Here is a 23,985-nt window from a genome sequence, read left to right as displayed (position 1 = left end):
AAAGATAACAGAAATTAAATGAGCTCCCTGTATTTCATGTTTTTTCCCCAATTTGGTAATTCATTTTACCTTAAAGCTGTCTTAGATCTCTTCCGTTACGTGTTTGCAAGAGATAGTTACAAATGTAGACTGATATAGTGTGTTGTACTGGTGATTTATATCCCACAGGTGGCATGGCCTTTTCTCCTGTTATTTTATAAGGTTAATCACTCTTGGGGAAGTCCCAAGTGATAAACAAAGTATGCGGCGGCCACATTCCCGGAAGCTTTGATATAGGATAAATCCTGAAAGTTCAGATTATTAAGCTCTGATCTTAAACAATTATAAATGAGTTTATCTTCATGAATGGCTAGTGGCACATTCAAAAGTCATGAGAGACAATTCATCATCATCTGGGACTGTCCTGAGCATTGTAGAAAGTCTAGCATTCCTGGCTCTCTTTCTCTAAATCCTTTTCTCTGCACGTCATCTCCTTCACTCACAGCAACAAACAAGAACATGCTCATAACTTCCCCAGAAATCCCACGATGGGGTGGTACTTCCTTTGCCCAAGAATTGCTGCAGTGTGCTTTTTCAGGATGTGTGGAAGCATGCCCATGTGCAAGAACTGACATCATGACAGGCAGCAAAGTACTTCTCAGAGTCCGTCCTCATTTGGACTGTCCTTTTCCATTAATAGTAATCAGGGCATACATTTTATGGGAAGATGCTAAAGGAAGTTTGTAAAACTGCAGACTCACCAATGCCTTTGACCGTGCACATCACCTGCGATCGATGGGGGCAGTACAGCCTGCAAATGGAGTTAAAAAAAATTAACAAGGCAGAGTTTGAGCAGCATGTGAGCTAAACCATCTAGAGGCTCTCTCCCTTCCCCCAAGCCCCCGCCGCCAACTCTTAGGAACTTGAGATTTGTGGGAAACACGACTCTTGAACTCCGACCACATGAAATGTTCATGAGCCGGCCCGTGGGACTGCTGATTCCTCCCTAGTGGCTCCCACTGGCAGGAATTCATGTGTTAGCAGGTGTGTTAGTTGTCACAAAGTATCAGTTATGTGTGCCAATGGATTCCACATTTTTTAGGGCTACTTGCTCATGGTAGAGAAGACACAAAAGGGCTGAGAATCGTTACCCTGCGGGGTAGTCTGTATGCTCTGGGGGAAGTTAGGGCAGCGGACCGGGAGAGGGCCCTCAGGTTCCTGCAATGAAACTGATGCTATTTTCTCCTAGTGAGTGCAGGTGAGTGGATGGTCCTTCTATTATAGTGTTTCAGTTCTGATTATTGAAACGTCCTTATTTAAGCTCTCAAGGCTCAGAGTTGATGATTTTAAGCCTTCAGTTTCACATCCGAGTCCAAGTTTTGCCCTCTGCTTTAACAAAGATGGGTGGGCCAGTCTTTTGGCTCCAATGGCTTGTAGGATGTTTCGTGAGAGGGCTGGGGACCGCTCCCCACCCCCACCTGATTCCTCTACTTGTTTTTTTATTTTTTATTTTTTTTTTTTATTTCTAGGAGAGAGAGAGAGAGAGACAGCGTGAGCAGGGGAGGGTCAGAGAGAGAGGGAGTCACAGACTGAAACAAGCTCCAGGCTCTGAGCTGGCTGTCAGCACAGAGCCCGACGCGGGGCTCGAACCCACGAACCGCGAGATCATGACCTAAGCGAAAGGCGGACGCTTAACCGACTAAGCCACCCAGGCGCCCCTGATTCCTCTACTTGTAATGAGGGCACCCAGGAGATACCTGAACCATGACTGCTCGTGGAGAGGGACTGTCTTCCTTGCTTGATACATGCATTATTCCCTGTGCATATAACCCCATATCAGGATATGGTCTTCTTCCTATAGATTCTATCTTCATTCTAGGTGGGTATGCGGTGGCTTCTACTGTCTACAATATCACGTAGACAGTTCTGAGCAGTTTGTGGTGGCCTTTTTTGTAACCTGGCCTCATCTTCCAGCTGACGTAAACAGCAGCGTTTTCTGAAAGCGCTTTGCCACATATTCTATCAAATACATATCCCCCGCGCTGCGGGACATGAGGGTGTGAGGATCACCCTCTCTGTAAACCTAATACCCTCTAGGGAGGGGGGAATATAGTGCTCATTATAGTGAAAAGGCACCTGTGGTAGTTTTCTAGGCGACTGTAATGAAGTATCACAAACAGGGTGGTTCAGAACAATAGAAATGTATTGTCTCACTGTTCTGGGGGCCAGGCATCCAAAATCCAAAATCGAGCTGTTGACAGGGTCATGCTCCCTCTGAAACCTTTAGGAAAAGATCCTTCCTTGCCTCTTCCTCATTTCTGGTGATTTCCCAACAATCTGGTGTTGCTTGGCTTGTAGATAGATGTACCATCCCCATCCTGTCTTCACATGATGTTTTCACTTAGTCTTCCTTGTGTGTGTATGTGTGTGCACACGCGTCTGTGTGTGTGTGCGCTTCTGTGTGTGTGTGTGCCTCTGTGTCCACTTTCCCCTTTGCACAAGGATACTGGTCATTAATATGGGGACCACCCTAATGGTCTTATTTTTATCATGATTACCTCTGTAAAGACCCCATTTCCAAAAAAAGTCACATTCTGAGGGGGACTGGGATACCAACATATCTTTTTGGGGGGGGACACAATTTGACCCACAACAACACCCCTCCAGCAAGCTCTTCAGTGGTTTTTAGGGACTTAGAATGTTGAGCACACATCTACTTTCAGAAGTCACTAATTCTCGGAAAATAACAATTCCACCTATATATCATCATCCTACAGATATAATGAGAAGAGCTCATAAATGATAAACAATGAGAATTTATTGAGGGATTAGAATTAACTAGGAGCTCTTCTAAGTCCTTTAATGATGTTCTATAATTTAATATTTGCATCTACTCTGTGGGCTAGGAACTATTATTTCTGTTTTACAGGAGAGGAAATGAAAGCACAGTAAAATCAAAAGTCTTGCCATTGCTACCTTGACATCATGGCTGCCTTCAAAGTCAGAATACTTCCTTTTCTCAGATGAAGGAGTTCCTTCACTCAGGCTGATCTTCTCCAACCTAAGATAAAGTGGACGTTCACCTTTACTTTCTTACATCCCCTGGACCGGCTGTATTTGTCCATGTTCACTCAAAATTTTTTTTAACTTTTATGTTTATTTTTTGGGAGAGAGAAAGACAGAGCATGAGCAGGGAAGGGGCAGAGAGAGAGAGAGAGAGAGGGAGATATGGAATCTAAAGCAAGTTCCAGGCTCTGAGCTGTCAGCACAGAGCCTGATGCGGGACTTAAACCCATGAACCGTGAGACTATGACCTGAGCTGAAGTCAGATGCCCAACTGACTGAGCCACCCAGGTGCCCCTCAGATTGTTTTTAAAAAGCGTAGAGTCAACTTGTGATCAGCTCGCATCCTTTATTGAAGAAGTAGGGAGAAGGTGCACTGGGAAGGACTTCATTAGCATGTATTTTCCATGAGGCCTCTTGAGAACAGTTGCAGAGTTCTTCACCCATTCACAATTAATCTTTCGTTCTTGACTGGAGTCACACTTGTTCTTTGTGAATTATGTACAGACACTCAATTCTGACAGAGAAAGACCTGGGGTGAGTGGGTGACAGCAAATTGATCACTGTGATACCAGAAAATAAGGGCATGATCCCAAACCACTGAAACAAAACAAAACAAAAACAAAACAACAAAAGCAACAACAAAAGAACCCAGCAACGAAAACCAAACAAATATGCAAACTTAAATGTGACCAGTTGAAACCACACTGAGAAAAATAACACCCACTCTGTCCTGAGGGGAGAGGTCAAGGTGCAACAGACCTCTGGCCCGTCAGAAATCAGAGGTTTCATTGAGTTACAACCACCACATTAAACTAAAATATTACTCCTCAGAAAATGACCTTCAGCTGGCCTGGGGTGGGTGCTGAGAGTCCTCGTGGGTCCTGTACTTCATATTCTAGATCAGAAGGAGAAATATCTGGACAACCGATGGAGCAGAGAGCTGTCTGGCTCCGACTATAGGATTTGGGAGGGATCACCACAGAAATTCTAATGGGAATAGCGTACGAGATGCAATGAGGTGAGTCCTGTGGGCTGGTGAGGTAGCCTTAGGCTACTACTGACTGTCTGTCTGACCATTTGTCAGGAGGATGATCCACTTCCGGCAGTGGTTGACTGAGGGTACTTGACACCTTGGAAAGTGAAACCACGGATAAAGAGGGACTGCTGTATATAACCAGAAAGTTTGATCAAGAAGCCCTGATGCTAGAAATGCTTCAATAGCATCCTGGTACTTAAAGGCTAAATTCCAAGTTCTTTACTAACGTGGCTGGGCCCTATTAAGATCTGGCCTCAATTTACCTCTCCAGCGTCATTTTCCATCACTTTCCTATAAATACTATATCCTTCAGGAATCCCTCGAATGTGCCTTGATGGCTCCACGCAGTTTCAGGCTGACTTATCAAACTGTAGGTGTTGGTTGGGGGGATTTAATGATCTATCTTGAAAGAATTTAGACAAACTGTGTAGGTAAGGAGATAAGATTATCAGCCATTATAACCCGTTTCCTTCTATCATGATTTAGTGATTGTTTCTGTCCTTTATTCTATTAACGGAATGTATTATATTGACTTTTTCCCAATTTAAAATAAATTACGTGTTAAAATACACATAATTGTTATCATCATAACCATTTTTAAGTGCACAGTTCAGGGGTATTAAATGCATATATGGTGCCATTGCAATCATCATCACCATCCATCTTCATAGTTCTTTCCATCTTGTAAAACTAAAACTCTATATCTATTAAACAGTAACTCCTCACTCCCAGCCCCTGGCAACCATCATTCTCTTTTCTGACTCTGCAATTTTGACCACTCTATCTCCTAGGGAGTGGAATCACACAGCATTTGCCTTTTTGTGACTGCTTTATTTCACTCAGTATAAGGTCCTCAAGGTTTATCCATGATGTAGCATATGTCAGAACTTTCTTCCTTTTGAAGGCTGAGTAATATCCTATTATAGTTATATACCACATTTTGCTTGTTCATTCATCTGTTGATGGAAATTGGGTGGCCACATTGTAGCCATTGTGAATAATGCTTCTCTAAACATGGGTGAACAAATACCTCTTTGAGACCCTGCTTTCAATTCTTTGGGGTATATATCCAGAAGTAGAATTGCTGGATCCTACGATAATCCTATTTTTAAATTTTCAAGGAACAATTATATTGTTTTCCATAGCAGCTGTACCATTTTGTGTTCCCACCAAAAGTGCACAAGTGTTCTAATTTTTTTTTTTACATTCCAGCCAACACTTGTTTTCTGTTTTTTTTTTATAAAAAAATATTTTGATAGTAGCCGTCTTTATGGGTATAAGATGATACCTCATTGTGATTTTGATTTTGCATTTCCCTAATGGTCAGGGATGTTGAACATTTTTCCATGTGCTTATTGGCTTTATCTGAAGAAATGTCTATTCAAGTCCTTTGCCCATTTTTGAATTGTTTATTTTTGTTGTTGAGTTTGAAGTGTTCTCTATATATTCTTGATATTACCCCCTTATTATATATATGGTTTGCAAATGTTTTCCTTCTTCATTGTGTTTGCTCTTTTGAGGCACAAAATTTTTAATTTTCATGAAGTCCAATTTGTCTATTTTTTTCTTTTGTTGCCTATGCTTTTGGTGTCATATCCAAAAAATCATTGCCAAGTCAAATGTCATGAAGGTTTGGACTCATGTTTTCTTCTAAGAGTCTTATTATTCTAGGTCTTACAGTTAAGTCTTTGATTCATTTTGTGTTAATTTTTGTACATGGTGTTAGTTAAGTCCAAATTCATTCTTTTGCAGGTGGGTACCCAGTTTCCCCAGTACTATTTGTTGAAAAGCCTGTATTCTGATTATTGTAGCTCTGTCGTAAGTTTTGAAGTCAGGAAGTGTGAGTCTTCCAGTCTTGTTCTTCTTTTTCAAAGTTGTTTTCGCTATTTGGGATTTGTTGAGATTCCATATAAATTTCAGGGTGCGTTTTTCTGTTTCTGCATAAATGGTATTTACATTTTAATAGGGATTACACTGAATCTGTAGACTGGTTTGAGTAGTATTGACATCTTAGCAACATTGATTCTTTCCATTGTGAACTTGGGATGTGTGTTCCGTTTACTTATATATTCTTTAATTTTTTTCAGTAGTATTTTGTAGTTTTCATTGTGTAAGTCTTTCAGCTACTTGGTTAATTCCCAAGTATTTTATTATTTTTGATGCTATTATAAATGGAATAGTTTTTGTGATTTCCTTTTCAGATTTATTCAGGATTTATGTCTGGGTTCTTTTTTTTTTTTTTTTTTTTAAATTTTTTTAATGTTTTATTTATTTCTAGCAGAGAGAGAGAGAGAGAGAGCGTGAGCAGGGGAGGGTCAGAGAGAGAGGGAATCACAGACTCTGAAATAGGCTCCAGGCTCTGAGCTGGCAGTCAGCACAGAGCCCTATGCGGGGCTCGAACCCACGAACTGCGAGATCATGACCTAAGCGAAAGTCGGACGCTTAACCGACTAAGCCACCCAGGCGCCCCTATGTCTGGGTTCTTGATGCTACTGCACTGATTTTTACATCTATCCTTATGCCAATATCACAATGTCTTGGTTACTATAGCTTTGTACTTACTTTTGAAATTGGGAAGTGTGAGTCCTCCAATTGTTTTTCTTTTTTCTTTTTTTTAAACTTTATTTATTTGTGTTTTTAAAAAATATATAATTTATTATCAAGTTGGCTAACATACAGTGTGTAAAGTGTGTTCTTAGTCTTTGGAGTAGATTCCCATCATTCATTGCTTATAAACAACACCCAGTGCTCATCCCAACAAGTGCCCTCCTCAGTGTCCATCACCCATTTCCCCCTTTCCCTACCCCCCCCCTTTTTTAGAACAGTTTTGCTTTTGCAACAAAATTGAGAAGAATGTACAGAGATTTCCCATACATCCCTTGTCCCCACACATACATAGCTTCCTCATTATTGACATCTTGTACCAGAATGGTACATTTGTTACCAAGGATTAACCAACACTGACATATCATAATCACCCAAAGTCCATAGTTTACCTTAGAGTTAACTCTTGGTGTTGTATATTCTATGGAGTTTGGGAAAACATAGAATGACATATATCCATCATTAGGTAATATCATACAGAGTATTTTCACTGCGCTAAAAATCTCTGTGCTCTGCCTAGTTATGCTCCCTTCCCTTGGCAACCACTGATCTTTTTACTCCATAAAAAGTAAACATACCCATAGTTTTGCCTTTTCCAGATGTCATATGGTTGGAATCATAGTGTGTATAGTTTTCAGATGGCTTCTTTACTTAGTAATATGCATTTGAGGTTTCTCCATGTCTTTTCATGGCTTGAAAGCTGATTTATTTTTAGCACTGAATAATACTTTCTTGGATAGATGGACCACAGTTTGTTCATTCACCCACTGATGGGCATCTTGGCTGCTTCCAAGTTTTGGCAGCTATGAATATAGTTGCTGTAAAAGTCTGTGTGCAGATTTTTGTGAGTGCATAAGTTTGCAACTCCTTGGGATAAACACCAAGGGACTGACTGCTAGATTGTATGGTAGTATGTTTAGGTTTGTAAGAAATCATCAAAACCACTGTTTTCCCAAGTGACTGTACCATTTTGCTTTCCCACCAATTCAGTGTGCTCCATATTCTTACCAGCATTTGGTGGAATCACTGTTCAGATTTTGGCCTTTGTAATATGTATGTAGTGGTTTGTTTTCTTTTTTAAAGATCGATTTGGCTATTTTGTGTCCATTCCATTTTCATATGAATATTAGGATAAGCTTGTACAAAGATCAGCTGAGATTTTGGTAGGGATCATGTTGGACTATAGATTAATTTGGGAAGTATTACCATCTTAATATTAAATCTTCTGATCCATGGGGGCGCCTTGGTGGCTCAGTCGGTTAAGCGTCCAACTTCGGCTCAGGTCATGATCTCAAGGTTCATGGGTTCGAGCCCCGCATCGGGCTCTTTGCTGACAGCCAGCTCAGAGCCTGGAGCCTGCTTCGGATTCTATGTCTCCCTCTCTCTCTGACTCTCCCCTGTTCATGCTGTCTCTGTCTCTCTCAGAAATAGATAAAACATTAAAAAAAAAAAAATCTTCTGATCCATGAACAAGAAATTTTTCCATTTATTTAAATCTTCCTTAATTTCTTCCAATAATGATTTCTAGTTTGTGGTGGACAAGTCTTACACTCATCTTCTTAAATTTATTCCTGAACATAAATTACACAAATATTTTTTGATGTTATTGTAACTGTGTTCTCATGTATAGAAATGACAACTGATTTTTTAATATATGTATCTCATATCCTACCAACTTGTTGAACTTAGTTCTACTAGATTTTTGTGTGTGGATTTCTTAGCATTTTATATCCACAAGATCATATCAGCTACAAAGAGAATTAGATTTACTTCTTCCTTGACCAACTACACTGAATATTTTTATTTCTTTTTATTGTCTAATTTACCTGGCCAGAACCTCTAGTACAATGTGGAATATAAGTGGCAAAAGCAGACATCCTTGTCTTGTTCCAGAACTTAGAGCAAAAGGATTCAGTATTTTTCCATCAAGTATAATGTTAATTGCAGATTCCCCCCCCACCCCCACCTAAATGCCCCTTTTCAGGTTAAGAAAATTCCTTTCTATTCCTAGAAAGAAATGATAGGGTATTAGATTTTGTTAAAATTTTTTTCTAGGTCTATTGAGATGGTCATGTAGTTTTTTTTGTTTTTATTTTATCAGCATGGTTATTACATTGATTGATTTTAATGTTAAACCAGCTCTGAATTTCTGCAATAAAATCCTATCTGCTCATGTCGTCTGATACTTTTGGTATGTTGCTGGATTATATTTGAAGCATTTTTTTCCTTGGAGGTTTCAAAATTTATATTCATAAGGGATACTGGTCTGCAGTTTCCTTTTGTTTAATGTATTTGTCTGGTTTTAGTATCAGGGTAATACTAACTTCATAGAATGTGTCAGGAAGTATTCTCTCCTCTTCTTTTTTAGAACAATTTGTATAAGGTTGATGTTAATTCTTTAAATGTTTAGGAACATTTACGGTGTAGCCACCTGGGACTGGGCTTTTCTTTATGAAAAGATTTTCTATTATTATTTCAGTCTCAACATGATGAATCTATTTAGGTTTTTATTACTCCTTGGTAGACAGTTTCAATAGTTTGTATATTTCTAGGAATTTGCCCATTTTATGTAGGTGAACTAAATTGTTGACATATCATTATTCATAGTATTCCCTTTTAGTCTTTTTTTTTTTTTTTTTTTTTTAAATAGGCTTCATGCCCAGTGCGGATCCCAATGCAGGCCTTGAACTCACAACCCTGAGGTCAGGACCTGAGATGTTAAGAGTCAGACACTTAACTGACTGAGCCACCCAGATGTCCTCTAGTCTTTATTATGTCCATGGGGTTCTTAGTCACATCTCTCCTTTTATTCGTGATTTTAGTAACTGAAGTCTAATCTCTTTTTTCCTTGGTAGTGTAGCTAAAGATTTGTCTTTTTGGGAGGGGGATAAATTCTTTGGAAAGAATCAACTTTTGCTCTAATTGTTTTTCTATTCTCTATTTCATTTTTTCCACCAAAGCCTTGATGATCTACATTCTTCTTCTGACTTTGGGTTTAGTTTTATCTTCTAGTTTATGTTCTTAATATTTATTAAACTTTTAACTTTAGTTCCAGTAGAGTTAACAGACCGAACATACAGTGTTATACCAGCTTCAGGTGTGCAATATAGTGATTCCACAATTCAGCACATTACTCAGTGCTCATCATGATAGGTGTGCTCTTACTCTCCTTCACCTGCTTCCCCCAGTCCCCATCTCTATTCTAGTTTTTAAAGGTGGAAAGTAAGGTTTCTGATTTGAGACTTTTTTCTCTTTTTATAAATATAGTATTGATAGCTATGAATTTCCCTCTAAGCACTACTTTAGCTGCATCAAATAAGTTGTGGTATGTGGTTTGTTTTATTCATCTCAAAATATGTTTTATTCTTCCTTTTGATTTCTTCTTTGACCTTTCGGTAATTTACGAATGTGCTCTTTCATTTGCACATATTGGTGAGACTTTAAAATGTCCTTCTTTTACCAATTTCTTTTTTTAATGTTTATTTATTTTTGACAGAGAGAGAAAGAGAGAGAGAGAGAGAGAATGCATGCAAGCAGAGGAAGGGCAGAGGGAGAAGGAGACACAGAATCTGAAGCAGGCTCCAGGCTCTGAGGTGTCAGCACAGAGCCCAGTGCAAGGCTCAAACTCAGAAACTGTGAGATCATGACCTGAGGCGAAGTCAGATGCTTAACCCACTGAGCCACCCAGGCGACCCCCGCTGTGAGGAATTTTATTAAAGATCCCCTTTACAGGATGAATTCCTTGTCTTTTGCTGATTTCAAGATTTTCTCTTGGTCTTTGTCTATTAGCATCTTGGTAATAACGTGTCCAGGTTTGGATCTTTTGTAGTTTCTCCTTTTTGGAGTTTGTTGAGCTCCTTGGATTATGTAGAATAATGTTTTTCATCAAATTTGTGAGTTCTCACCCAATATATTTTCAAAAATTCTTTGTGTAGCTTTCTCTTTCTGTATTTCCTCCTATTATGCAACTTCCATTATGCACATTTTGATATGACTGATTACGTTAAGGTGTCTGAAGCTCTGTTCGTTTTTCTTCATTTGTTATCATTTTGTTCCATGGAGTAGACAATTTTAATTGACCTTATAATTCTTTTTGAATTTTATTTATTTTTGAGAGAATAGAGAGACAGAGACAGAGTGTGAGCAGGGGAGAGGCAGAGAGAGGAGGAGACAAGGCAGGCTCCAGGCTCTGAGCTGTCAGCACAAAACCTGATGCGGGGCTCGAACTCATGAACTGTGAGGTCATGACTTGAGTTGAAGTCGGATGCTCAGTCAACTGAACCATCCAGGCACCCCTTAATTGATCTATCTCTAAGTTGGTGCATTATTTCTTCTGTCAGATCAAATATTCTGTTGAGCTCTGTGAGTGATGTTTTCATTTTAGTTATTATATGTTTTTCTGCTCTAGAATTTCTACTTGATTCTTTTCAATAGTTTCTATCTTTATTGATATTCCTTTTCATGAAACATTGCTTTTGTACTTTCCTTTAGATTTTTTAGACATGGTTTCTCGTTTCTTTGAGCATAGCTAATTTAGAGTTTGTTTTTTCTCCTAGTAAGTCCAATATCTAGGCTTCCTCTGGTTCCTCTTCTATGGCTTTTCCCCCCAGTGTTTAGGTCATATTTTTCTCTTTCTTTGCATATCTCATAATTTCTTTTGCTAAAAATTGAGTATTTAAAATAAAATAATGAAAATGATATATACAATATATAATATAATATAAATTAAATATAATCTAATTTAATAAAATTAAATATTTATATTTAAAATCAAATCAAATAATATAATGTAGAATCTGTTGGAAATCACATTCTCCCATGGGTTGGTTTTGGTTTTGGTTGTTGTTTTTGTTATTCTAGGGGTGGCTTTCCTGAACTAATTGTGTAGAGTACTCATGTCATGTAGGGGTACTGACATCTCTGCTCTGTTAGCTTAGTGATCATTACATGATTGGACATAGATTTCCTTAACTGCTTTGAGCCAAGAAATTTCCCAGGCTTTGTTGAGAAGCTCTGTGTGTGTGTGTGTGTGTGTGTGTGTGTGTGTGTGTGTGTGTGTTGGGGTAAGTCTTTACAGGCTTGGAAGACAGGTTGCAACTCTACCTTAGCTATCACTTACTGTTTACAGATAGCTTCCGGTCAGCTCAGAGGTGGGAGATTAGAGTATTGACACGTCTTTTCCTGGGCATGCACACATCTCTTCATAAGCACAATAATCCTTCTTGATTTCCAGGATTACCACAGTTTCAAGGTTCCCAGGGGACCTCTTATGCCCTAGGATTTTTCTCTTACGTTTTTTGGTAAGCCTCTTGTTTTCCCCAACTGTTATCCCTACTTTAGGCTAACACAATGTTCAATGTCACTAATTGTTCTGACAAACATCCCAGAAAACTTTTCATGGTGATTGAGCTCAGAGGTGAATAAAGAAGAGCCTTGCCCATGGAGATTTCCAGGGAGCTGCCACACTAATCAGAAACAATGCTCCGGGAATGTTTCTGTTTGTTTGGTTGGTTTTTGTTTTTGTTTTTGGCAACTCCAATCTCAGTTTTCGTCTGCTTGTGGCTGTTGGGCTGGTGTTTTTCACAGTTACTGTGGTCAGAAGGTTATTTCATTTAAAGGTTACTGTGGAGATGGGAACAGGGCAAATGATAACCACAAAACTCATCGTTCTTACCAAGGTTCAGCCATGTTTTCCTGCGTAAGTGTTCCCTGGATTGTTGCAAGTCTTTGATTAATTTCCAGAGTTAGGAAATGTTAATTTTGACAGCTTCTGTCAGTGTTCTCATTTATCTTATGGAGGAATAGATTTTTAGAGAGCTCCATTCTTCTATTCCAGATTAGTTTCTTCAATGTCTTCTAAAATCTCTACTTTCTTTCTTTCTTTTTTTTAATATTTTTATTTATTTCTAGGAGAGAGAGAGAGACAGCGTGAGCAGGGGAGGGTCAGAGAGAGGGAGTCACACTCTGATTTCTTTCTTTCTTTCTTTTTATTTTTAATGTAGGAGAGAGAGAGAGACAGCGTGAGCAGGGGAGGGTCAGAGAGAGAGGGAGTGACAGACTCTGAAACAGGCTCCAGGCTCTGAGCTGGCAGTCAGCACAGAGCCTGACGCGGGGCTCGAACCCACGAACTGCGAGATCATGACCTAAGCGAAAGTCGGACGCTTAACCGACTAAGCCACCCAGGCGCCCCTAAAATCTCTGCTTTCTGAAGGGACATGAAGATCTCAAACTTTGGAAACAAAAATTTATAACTAAATTTGAATTTCACAGTCCATAGCATTTCATGTCCCCATATTATTTTTTCAGTCTATGTGAAATCTTTTCAGTATATATTCCTTCTATGAATCTCCTGGGTGATGCAAGTCTACAAGACATCAGTGCATGTATCCCTTCTAATCAGATTTTTGTATCCTTTGGGTAAATACCAGTAGTCCATTTGGTGGATCATAGGGTAGTTCTATTTTTAACTTTTTGAGGAGGCTTCATACTGTTTTCCAGAGTGGCTGCACCAGTTTGCATTCCCACCAACAGTGTAAGAGGGTTCCCCGTTCTCCACATCCTTGCCAATACCTGTTGTTTCCTGTGCTGTTAATTTGAGCCATTCTGACTGGTGTAAGGTGATAACTCACTGTAATTTTGATTTTTATTTCCCCGATGATGAGTGATGTTGAAGATCTTTTCATGTGTCTGTTAGCCATCTGGACATCTTCTTTGAAAAAAAATGTCCACTCATGTCTTCTGCCCATTTTTAAAAACTGGATTATTTGTTTTTTCAGGTGTTGAGTTCTTTAGATGTTTTGGATACTAACCCTTAGTCAAATATGTCATTTGCAAACATCTCCCATTCTGAAGGTTGCCTTTTAGCTTTGCTGACCTTTCCCTTTGTGGTGCCGAAGCTTTTTATCTTGATACGGTCCCAATAGTTCATTTTTGCTTTTAATTCCCTTGCCTCAGGAGGCATGTCTGGTACGAAGTTGCTATGGCTGATGGTAAAGAGGTTACTGCTTTTGTTCTCATCTAGGGTTTTGATGATTTGCCTGCAGAGAGGATCCTTAACAGAAGCTGCTTTCTCCTGATCGACCAGCCAGAAACAAAATTACTCACTCATTTCACTGCATTCTGGATGATGTATTGCTACTCCAATCCATTTGATAATGAAGCATGCACAGATCACTTCTGCAATGGTGGTGAAGAGTACATATTGTAAAAGCATACCACCAGTTAACTGAATTAAAAAGAAAAGAAACATTCCTCATATTAATGAGCCATTTAAAAATGATACAAGAACAAGACTTACTAAGCACGGAATAAATATCATTCATCATATCATTTTCACACAACCGTGATGATTTTTGTGTGTTTTTCCTAAGAACAAAATATGTTTTAAATTTACCAAGTACTCTTACATGCACCTTGCATTATGTCAAGTACTAATTCTAGTAACAACTGCACAAGTTGGATACGTTTATTTCTCTTTTTTTTTCTTTCTAGGAGAGAGAGAGAGAGACAGCGTGAGCAGGGGAGGGTCAGAGAGAGAGGGAGACAGGCTCCGAAACAGGCTCCAGGCCCTGAGCTGGCAGTCAGCACAGAGCCCGACGCGGGGCTCGAACCCACGAACCGCGAGATCATGACCCAAGCGAAAGTCGGACGCTCAACCGACTAAGCCACCCAGGCGCCCCCGTTTATTTCTCTTTTACATGTGACCAGGCTGGAAAGCAGAGAGATCACCTTAGTGCTGTGGGCTGGGTGAGATTCTTCAGGGTTTGACACTGAGCACCCATCTTTTTCTCTCTTTATATTTTCTCTTTTGGTAAGACTCATTGCATGATTTGTGTTTTGTGCTTTTCCATTTACTGCATGTATAATTTGCATGTTCTATTTCCTCTTAACCTATGTATCATAAGCATTATTACATGTATTAGGTGGACCCATTCTCTCTCCTTTCCCATTTTTCTACCATGGCCCAAAGTAGGACTTTCTGCTCTAAGAGAGGCTTCTAGTGTCTCTTAGTGCTCCGCAGCTGCAACTCCCCATTTGAGAAGCAGAGCTTTATCTAACTGATGATTTCACAAGAGGAACCCGGCCCTTTTGGGTTCTTTCTCTTTTTGCAGAATCGTTTCTCTTTGTGAGCCCAAGTTCTCCTCAACCTCTTATAATGCCCTGGTCCCAGCACAGGGGGACCTATTGTCTACCTGTATCTAGGTAGATAAGTTAAGTTCACGGAAAGAGGTTGCAGCAAGCTCATTTGGTAATCACGATAAAGCTGATAATTTTTATCTATATCTGCTTGATTGTCATATTTTACCTCAGTTGGTTCAGAGCATGAGAGGACAGCAGTTGGTGGCTGTTTATTGACCTGCTATACCAGTGTCCTAGGGGCTCTGTAATTTATTTTCTTTATTGTCTCACCGTTCTGAGGGTCAAAGTCCAAAAAGCATGTATTAGCAAGAGAATGTTCCTTCCAAAGTCTTTAGGAGAGGATTCTTCCCTACCTCTTTCAGCTTCTGGTAGCCTCAAGTGTCCCTTGGCTTGCGTCAGCCTAACTACAACCTCAGCCTTCATGTATACTTGGCCATCTTCTTTCCTTGTCTGTGTCTAAACTTCTTTCTTCTTATAAAGGACACGAGTTACATTGGATGAATGGCCCACTCTATTCGCATATGACCTCATCTCAACTAATTACATCTGCGAGACTTTGTTCTCAAATAATGTCACATTCTGAGGTACTATGGGTTAGGACACATCTTTTCTGGGGACATAATTCAACTTCCTTTTAACAGTCTGTCTCTGCCCTGCCTCTAAGTTCATGTCCCTCCCATGTACAAAATCTATTTACCTAATCCCAATATCTCCAAAAGTTTTGACCCATCTTAATATCAACTCCAAGTTCAAAATCTGACCTAAATATCATCATATTAAAAAGCCCCAAAGCCCATCATCTAAATTATCTAAATCAGTTGTGGATGAGACTCCTAGAAAGGTCCATATTGAGGTAGAATTCCTCTTCATCTGTGGACCTGCTCAATCAGAAAAGCAGTTATCTACCTCTAAGACATAATGGTGGGACGGACATAGGCTAGATATTGCCCTTCCAAAAGGGAGCTATGAGAAGGGAAGTGGGGGTCATAGACCCCAAGCGAGCCCCAAACCCAATAGGGCAATTCTTTAGAAGTCGAGGCTTGAGAATAATCCTGTGTGGCTCCATGCTCGGTCCACAGGACCTGCTGAGGAGGTGGCCTTACTTCAGCTCACCATGGTGGTGGCCGCACCCTTGCAGCCTACTGGTTGGGGGGGGGGGTTATTATTATATTATTTATTATTAACTCCTTAGGTTATTGGTGTCTCAGCCCATAACATATCCAAGACGTAAATATTTGTGACATGAAATGTGTTTCTTTTTCCTCTATACTTCTTGGTTTTCTCATTTGCTTTTGTAATAGATGCACTAATTCTATACTTTATGCCATTTTCCAATGGTTTTTAGGCTCATTCATTCATTTCTTTCTTTTTTAATGCTCATTCATTGAATCTGTGATTTCTTTTTAGACATTGGTAAGTAGAGCCCATTACTATTTTTTTTGGAAATGGAGAGCGTGTGGATTGAATATCATTTTATTAAATTTCACTTTTTCCATATGGACTGGTAAAGTGATCTCCCATAAAATAATGTTTTTGCCTATACTAGGATTTATTTCTCAACTCGCTGTTCTTCGATTGATTTTTCTTTTAGTGTGTAAATACTATACCATTTTTATTATATTACAGCATTTCTGATGTAACAAGTTGTTTGTACCTCCCCAATCGTTATTTGGCTTCTAGAATTTCTTGGGACTTTTCACACAATCTTTTTTTCCATCCATACACATTTTTGAGTAATTTTATTTCATTCACCCCAAAACCTTTTTTGGGATTCCAAATGAAATTACATCATATCTATGTATTATTTTACAGAATCTTAACAATTTTATGACATTGTGAATTTGCATTCAAGAATGTAGTTTCTTGGGCCCCTGGGTGACTCAGTTGGTTAAGTGTCTGACTTCAGCTCAGGTCATGATCTCACAGGTTGTGAGTTTGAGCTCCTCATCTGGCTCTGTGCTGACCACTCAGAGCCTGGTGCCTGCTTCAGATTCTGTGTCTCCCTTTCTCTCTGCCCCTCCCCCACTCATGTTCTGTCTTTCAAAAGTTAATAAATATTAAAAAAAAATGTAGTTTCTCAAAGTATTCAGTTCTTTTTTTTTTTTTTTTTACAACCCTCATGTTTTTAATAGTTTTGTTGTTATTTTGATTGGATTATTTATTTTTTCTTCTTCAATATCTAAGTGGTAATTTCTAGTGTAAAGAAAATATATTGTCTATGTTTTTCTTTACTAAATTGTTTTGTTTTGGTAGTTTTTTTTTTTAGTTGAGTCTTTGGGGTTTTCTAGGCATCCTATCACTTTATCTTCTCATAATGATAATTTTGATCTCTCTCTGAGGCTTCTAGTGTTTCTTTAGTTGGACTAAAACTGATTTTTAAATATTCTCATGGCAAAATGGATTTGATGCCAAATACATCAAATTTGGTTGTCGTTTCCATACCTTACCATTGCAACGTACATCATTTACCATAGTTTTTCCATTTATATCTAAATTTTTAATCCAGTTGTTATTAAACTTGGTACTTACATGTGACCAATTGTATGCATTGGCTTCTGGATGATACGTTAAACTTGCAATACTTAATATAAGTATACCAAGTGCAGACAAGCAGGCACTTATGATGTTCATAACCAGGCTAAAAATAAGCTGTAATAGACATACAAAGAAAACTGGTCACAGGCAGCATAAGCAGGTTTTGATGAAGCAATAAGCCTGTTGTCCTTTCAAGAGCATTTAAGTTGGAAATTTTTTATCTGGAATCAGGACTCTGCCTCAAATTTGTCTGGAATCCAGCAGGATAAAAAAAAGGTGGTTTTTTTTCCCCTCTGATGAAGTATTTGTTTATTCAACAAATAATTAAACAGTGCCTGTAACATGCTAAACATTGTGCTAGGGATAAACACAGGCTTCTGCTTGAAAAGCTTATGAACTAATGGGGGAGACAAAATGGCAAACACTCAATTTCATTTAATAAAATTTCATGAACATCAGGCTATGAAGAAGCCTCAGGTCCAGGATATGCCAAGGTCATTTTTACCCCAGTAAGGTCACCTTACTACTTCATACCTTCCCATAGTTCCCAGCTTCCCTCAAGATAGCGTACGCTGTCTCTCTCTCTCTCTCTCTTTTTTTAATTTTTAAAAACATTTATTTAGTTATGAGAGACGCAGAGAGACAGAGCATGAACAAGGGAGGAGCAGAGAGAGAGAGAGGGAGACACAGAATCTGAAGCAGGTTCCAGGCTCTGAGTTGTCAGCCCAGAGCCTGATGTGGGGCTTGAACTCACAAACCGTGAGATCATGACCTGAACCAAGGTGGACACTTAACCGACTGAGCCACCCAGGTGCCCTAATATCTGCTCTCTTTTGAATGGCACTGTGAGCCTCGCATGACCTGTGAAGAGAAACTGCCCCTTTGAGAAGGGACTCATGGATTTTTTTTATGTGCACATAAGGGATAGTTACATTTTAAAGAGGATTTTTTTTTTTTTTAATAAAGGGAAGAAGGAAGTGATTTGATACTGGTCAACCAAAGAAAGAACTGAAATGGGCATATTGATTTTTGCTTGTCTAGCAGGCAGCCACCCTTTTATTCTGGGAGCTCTTACCTGTTTGGTCTTTATGAAAGAAGTTTATCGAACTTTACTATGACTTCAATCTGCAGGAGGCGGGGCCAGGATGTTGCCAATGAAATGCTCTTCCTAAGGATTATGAATCTTGAACAAGTAACTTAAAGATGAACAGAAGACTGGAATTCATCTCTAGAGTGGGCAGCTCAGATGTTATACGGTGGGGCAGCGGGATGCTTGGGTGCTAGAGAGAAGCTCTGGTATCAGTGATGGTAACAACCTGGCCAGATTCTCCTTGCTAAAAGACAGTCTGCATTTCTAGGCTTTCTGTTTCTGGCTTCTGGAACTTTCTCAGATCCTCTGTCTTTTTTTTTTTAATGTTTATTTTATTTTATAATTTTTAAAATAATTTTTTAATGTTTTATTTATTTCTGAGAGAGAAAGAGACAGCGTGAGCAGGGGAGGGGCAGAGAGAGAGAGGGAGACACAGAATCTGAAACAGGCTCCAGGCTCTGAGCTGTCAGCACAGAGCCTGACACGGGGCCCGAACCCACAAACTGTGAGATCGTGACCTGAGCCGAACGAAGTCAGACACTCGACTGACCGAGCCACCCAGGTGCCCCTCAGACCCTGTGTGTTTTCTAAGCTTGGTCCTTCACTTCCTAGATACTATGACCCTGGCTTCTTCCCTGAAGATCCTGTCTTGCTGTATCCAGGTTTCAGTTCACAGTGGTGGACAAAATTGAGAAAATGTATTCTGGAAGAGAGAGGGTGTATACAAAATTTTAGAAGCATGGGAAAGCAGGTCGTCAGGGAAGTGAATCATTTGGTGTGGCTGGAACTCACAACACGAAGAGGAGTTGGATAAAATGGGCAGGAGAAGTGGGCACGGGATGGATTATGAGGAATCTGGCATGCTGTGCTAAAGATTTCAATTTCACTTTTTTGAAATGTAGAGCTATACTGTGGGGTGCATCAGCTAGAAAGACCTTTCCCTAGTACAAAGCCAGGTTGTGGTATGCTCCAGAAAATGCATACTTACAACACCTCTGCACACTTACCCTATATCCATGTATGAGGTCAGAAAGGCTTATGAGGGGCCTTCTGTGTAGTTTTGCCTTGGTCATTCTTTCCTATTTTGCAATTTTCTCCATTGCCAAATAAACCCAATTTTGTCGGTTAAATAACTGGCAGTTTTATTCTTTTTTTAAAAAATTTTTTAATAAAAATTTTTAAGTATTTATTTTGGAGAGAAAGAGAAAGAACATAAGAGGGGAGAAGCAGAGAGAGGGAGACACAGAATCCGAAGACAGGCTCCAGGCTCCGAGCTGTCAGCACAGAGCTGGACATGGGGCTCGAACCCATGAACTGTGAGATAATGACCTGAGTCACCCAGGAGCCCCTGGCAGTTTTATTTTTAAGGTTAACAGTGAACACATGGGGGTTCTCCGGGAGTACTTGCCCTACACATCTCTTCCACCTGGCTGTTCCTGAGTTATACTCTTTTATAGCAGACCGGTAACCCAAGCTCCTCTGACAGGGAGTCCATCCTGGCCATCCTTCAGGTTCTTGGAGATCTGCTTTCTGTTGGGCTACCTCAAGAAACAAGCCAGAGTACACAAGGTGGAGAGTCCCAAATATCACTACGAATAGGAAAATAAAATAACCAAGGTCCCAACAAGAGAGACCAAGAGATACCATTCAAAAAACACTCTCTGAAATGATAGGCCCTGGACAGTCAAAGAGTCTTCTTGGATATAGCAGCGCTCATAGATACAGAGAGCATAACAGGTCTTTAAAACCAAAAAGAGCTGGAAAGCTAACTAAAATGACGAAACGAAAGATCTCTCCTCCAAAGAAACTCCAAGAAGAAATGACAGCTAATGAACTGCTCAAAACAGATATCAGCAGCATAACTGAACAAGATTTTAGAATAATAATGGTAAAATTAATAGCTGGGCTTGAAAAAAACATAGGGGACATCAAAGAAACTATGGCTACAGACAGAATGGAAAATAAAAATAGGCATGAAGAATTAAAAAATGCGATAAATGAGATACATAATAAATTAGAGGCCTCCAAGGCACGGACTGAAGAGGCAGAAAGGAGAATAAGTGATTCAGAAAGGCTTATGAACCAAGATCACCTATAAAAAGACATTTATGTTCCAGGGGTGCCTGGGAGGCTCAGTCAGTTAAGCGTCTGACTCTTGATTTGGGTTCAGGTCATGATCTCACGTTTCATGAGTTCGAGACCTGCATCAGGCTCTGTGGAGCCTGCTTGGGATTCTCTCTCTTTCTCCCTCTCTCTACCCCTCCCCCACTCATGCTGTCTCTGTCTCTCTGAAAACAAATAAACTTAATAAAAAAATAAAGGTATTTATGTTCCAAAAACTCCTAATCAAACATTTGAATTAAATGTACAATGTTATTATTTTTGAAGCATTCTGCTTCCAGCATGAGAGTGTGAGGATCTTCACAGATCAACTCTTCAGCCAAACTTGTGAAAACTAAGAAGAAACCCAACATTCTAAATCTCCAGAATCCTAAGGGCTACAACAAATGATGAAACAAAATCTACTAGGGGTGCCTGGGTGGCTCCATTAGTTAAGCATCCGACCCTTGGTTTTAGCTCAGGTCCTGATCTTATGGTTTTGTGAATTCGAGCCCCGTATCAGAGTCTGTGCTGGTAGTGCGGAATCTGCTTGGGATTCTCTTTCTCTCCTTCTCTTTCTGCCCTTTCCCCACTCACACTGTCTCTGTCTCTCTCAAATAAATAAATAAACTTAAAAAATTTAAAAAAAAGAAAATCTACTAACAGTCAAAAAACTGTAGGAGTCTGTGGTAGCTGAACCAAGAGCCATGCCCACTCGCCCCCTTCCCAGTTCAGGGAGAACATTCTGGGTTGGTGCGGGTCCCTTTCCCCCCAGATCCCAGTCAGAGTACTAGCTAGCTATCTCCCAGCAACCCCCAGGAGCAGATCATCTAATTAGCATTTCTAATCCTGCTTCCAGCTACTTGCTATAGAGGCTAAGTCCCAGTGAGTGCAGCCAAGAGAGGGGGGTTCTCTCCTTTTGCCTAGCCCCGGCTTGTGGGATGAGGGCTTTCTCTTGGTTGCAGTGCCAGTGAGGTGCCATGCCCTGATCACCCTTGCTTTCACTTATAGGGTAGAGGTTCCACATCACGAGAGGCAAGTTGCCCCCCTTCACCAAGCCCTCAGCTCTTAAAGTGGGGGTGTCACTCAGAGAGAAACACTCCATTGCCTTGTGCCCCCCCACATTTTAGAACCAGAGCTTTAGCTCAGAGATTTTGTCTGGGGGAGAAGTGGGCTACAGAAGAGAGAATAGCACCCTAGGGTGACTGTGGGTATACTTAAAGCTGCACCCACCCCTGAGGAGCAATTTAACATCGAGGGGGAGAGATAGACTTCACTAACTTATTTCAGCCAGCCCTTAAAACAAAACAAAACAAAACAAAACAAATCAAATAATGATTATAAGCCGTTATAATCGTAAGCCAAGTTCCGTTGGGTCGGGAACTCATGCCGAGTTGCTACAATGTATTATCTAAAATGCCCAGTTTCCAGGGCATCTGGGTGGCTCAGTCAGTTGTCTGACTCCTGATTTCAGTTCAGGTCATGAGCTCAAAGTCTGTGAGATTGAGCCGCGTAGGAGGTTCTGTGCTGACAGCATTGAGCCTCCTTGGGATTCTCTTTCTCTCTCTCTGCCCTTCCGTGGTGCTCACTCTCTCTAAAAATAAACAAATAAACATAAAACAAATGTCCAGTTTCCAACAACAAGAAATTTATGGGACAGGCAGAGAAACAGAAGTCTATATACACTTATGCACTTTGACTGATGCATAAGGAAAAAAAAAGCAGGTAATAGAAATTGTCTGTGAGAGTTGCCAAATGTAATCTTCATTAGACAAAGATTTCAAAATAATCATTATAAAGATGGTCAGAGCACTAAAGTAAATGATTAAGCAAGTAAAGCAAGATTTGCTGATAACATTGACTATGGATAATTATATGGCAACAAATTAGGTAAATTACATGAAATGGACAAATTCCTAGCAATGTACAAGCTATTGAGACTAACTCAAGAAGAAACAGAAAATCTGAACAAATCTATAACAAATTTGATACTAAAAACCTTCCATGAAGAAAAAGCCAGTTCCAGATGACTTCAATGGTGACTTCTACCAAATATTTAATTAATATCATTTCTTCACAAACTCTTCCATAGATAGAATAGGAGGGGACACTTCCTAACTCATTCTGTGAGGCCGGTATTACCCTGATAACCAGACAAAGCCATCACAAAAGCAACAAAACTATAAACCAATATCTCTTACGAACATGGGTGCAAAAACCTTCAACAAAATGCTAACAAACCTAATCTAGGAACATATAAAAAGCATTATACACCATGACCAAATGTGGTTTATTCCATAAATGCAAGGTCAGTTTAATCTCCAAAAGTCAATGTAATACACCATATCAATAAAATAAAAAACAGCCGTATGACTATCTCAGTAGATGCAGAAAAAAGCATTTGACAACAACCCAAGACCCTTTCGTGATTAAAACACTTAAAACCCTAGCCAGGGAGATTAGGGGATAAACAGAAATAAAAGGCATCCAAGTTTGTCAAGGATCTATTCACAGATTACCTGTTCTTCTATCCAGAATATCCTAAGGAATATACTAAAAACTATTAGAACCAATAAATGGCTTTAGCAGAAGGGACAAGATATAAGGTCAACGTCCACAAATCAATGGTATTTCTATACACTGGAAATGAACCATCTGAAAATAAAATTCAAAAAATTCCATTTACAATGCCATCAAAAAGAATAAAATATTTAAGAGTAAACTTAAGAAAAGAAGTACAAAACTTATACTCTGAAAGCAAAAAAATGGTTTTGAAAGAGTAATGCAAAAATATCCACGTTCACACAGATGCAAAGATATAATACTGTTAAGATCAATACCTCCCAAATTGATCTGCAGATTCAGTGAGATCCCTATTAGAGTCCCAGCTGTTTTTCCTTACAGAAATTGGTAGGCTGGTATTAAAATTTGTATGACATTGAAAGAAACTCAGGATGAAAAATAGAAATCTTGAAAAAGAGGAGCAAAATTGAATAACTCATACTTTCTGATTTCGAAATGAACAACAAAGCCATAGTAATCAAGACTTTGTGGTACTGGCATAAGAATAGACATATAGATCGATAAAATAGAATTGGAAGTCCAGAAACAAACCCACAAGGGTGCCAAGACAATTTAATGAAGGAAAAATAGTCTTCTCATCAAATGATGCTGGGACAACTGGACATTCACATGTGAAAAATGAAATAGGGCCCTTATGTTACACCATCCACAAAAATTCACTTAAAACGGATCAAAGACCTAAAAATAAGAGCTACAGCTATAAAATGCCCCTATGAAAATGGGCATAACTCTTTGTGCCTTTGGTTGTGGCAATGGATTCTTAAACGTGACATCAAAAATAAGAACATGAAAAGAAAAATGGACAAGTTAGGGTTCCCACAAAATTAAAAGTTCTATGCTTCAAAGGATACTA

At 39.4% G+C, this 23,985-nt stretch overlaps 1 protein-coding gene across 3 annotated transcripts in view; it reads right to left on the bottom strand.

The window, feature by feature from the left end:
• Nucleotides 1-238: 238 nt before the first annotated feature.
• Nucleotides 239-23,985, bottom strand: part of LOC120246182 (B-lymphocyte antigen CD20-like) — a 40,242-nt gene continuing 16,495 nt past the window's right edge. For 2 of the 3 annotated variants that reach the window (XM_039253571.1, XM_039253573.1), the window contains 3 exons: nt 17,354-17,473; nt 13,790-13,910; nt 3,372-3,574 (listed from right to left, as the gene is read on the bottom strand). In XM_039253571.1, coding sequence (XP_039109502.1) covers nt 3,540-3,574; nt 13,790-13,910; nt 17,354-17,473 — 276 coding nt within the window. In that variant the 3' untranslated portion in view covers nt 3,372-3,539. Of the gene's footprint in view, nt 791-3,371; nt 3,575-13,789; nt 13,911-17,353; nt 17,474-23,985 lie in introns of those variants that run through there. The other variant, XM_039253572.1, reaches the window with a different exon arrangement.

The sequence above is a fragment of the Hyaena hyaena genome, unplaced genomic scaffold (genome assembly GCF_003009895.1).
Source record: "Hyaena hyaena isolate Hyena2069 unplaced genomic scaffold, ASM300989v1 scaffold_456, whole genome shotgun sequence".
In the NCBI taxonomy this organism is placed as follows: domain Eukaryota; kingdom Metazoa; phylum Chordata; class Mammalia; order Carnivora; family Hyaenidae; genus Hyaena; species Hyaena hyaena.
The sequence above is the reverse complement of the archived record's forward strand: the minus strand, read 5'-3'. Positions and strand labels throughout refer to the sequence as shown.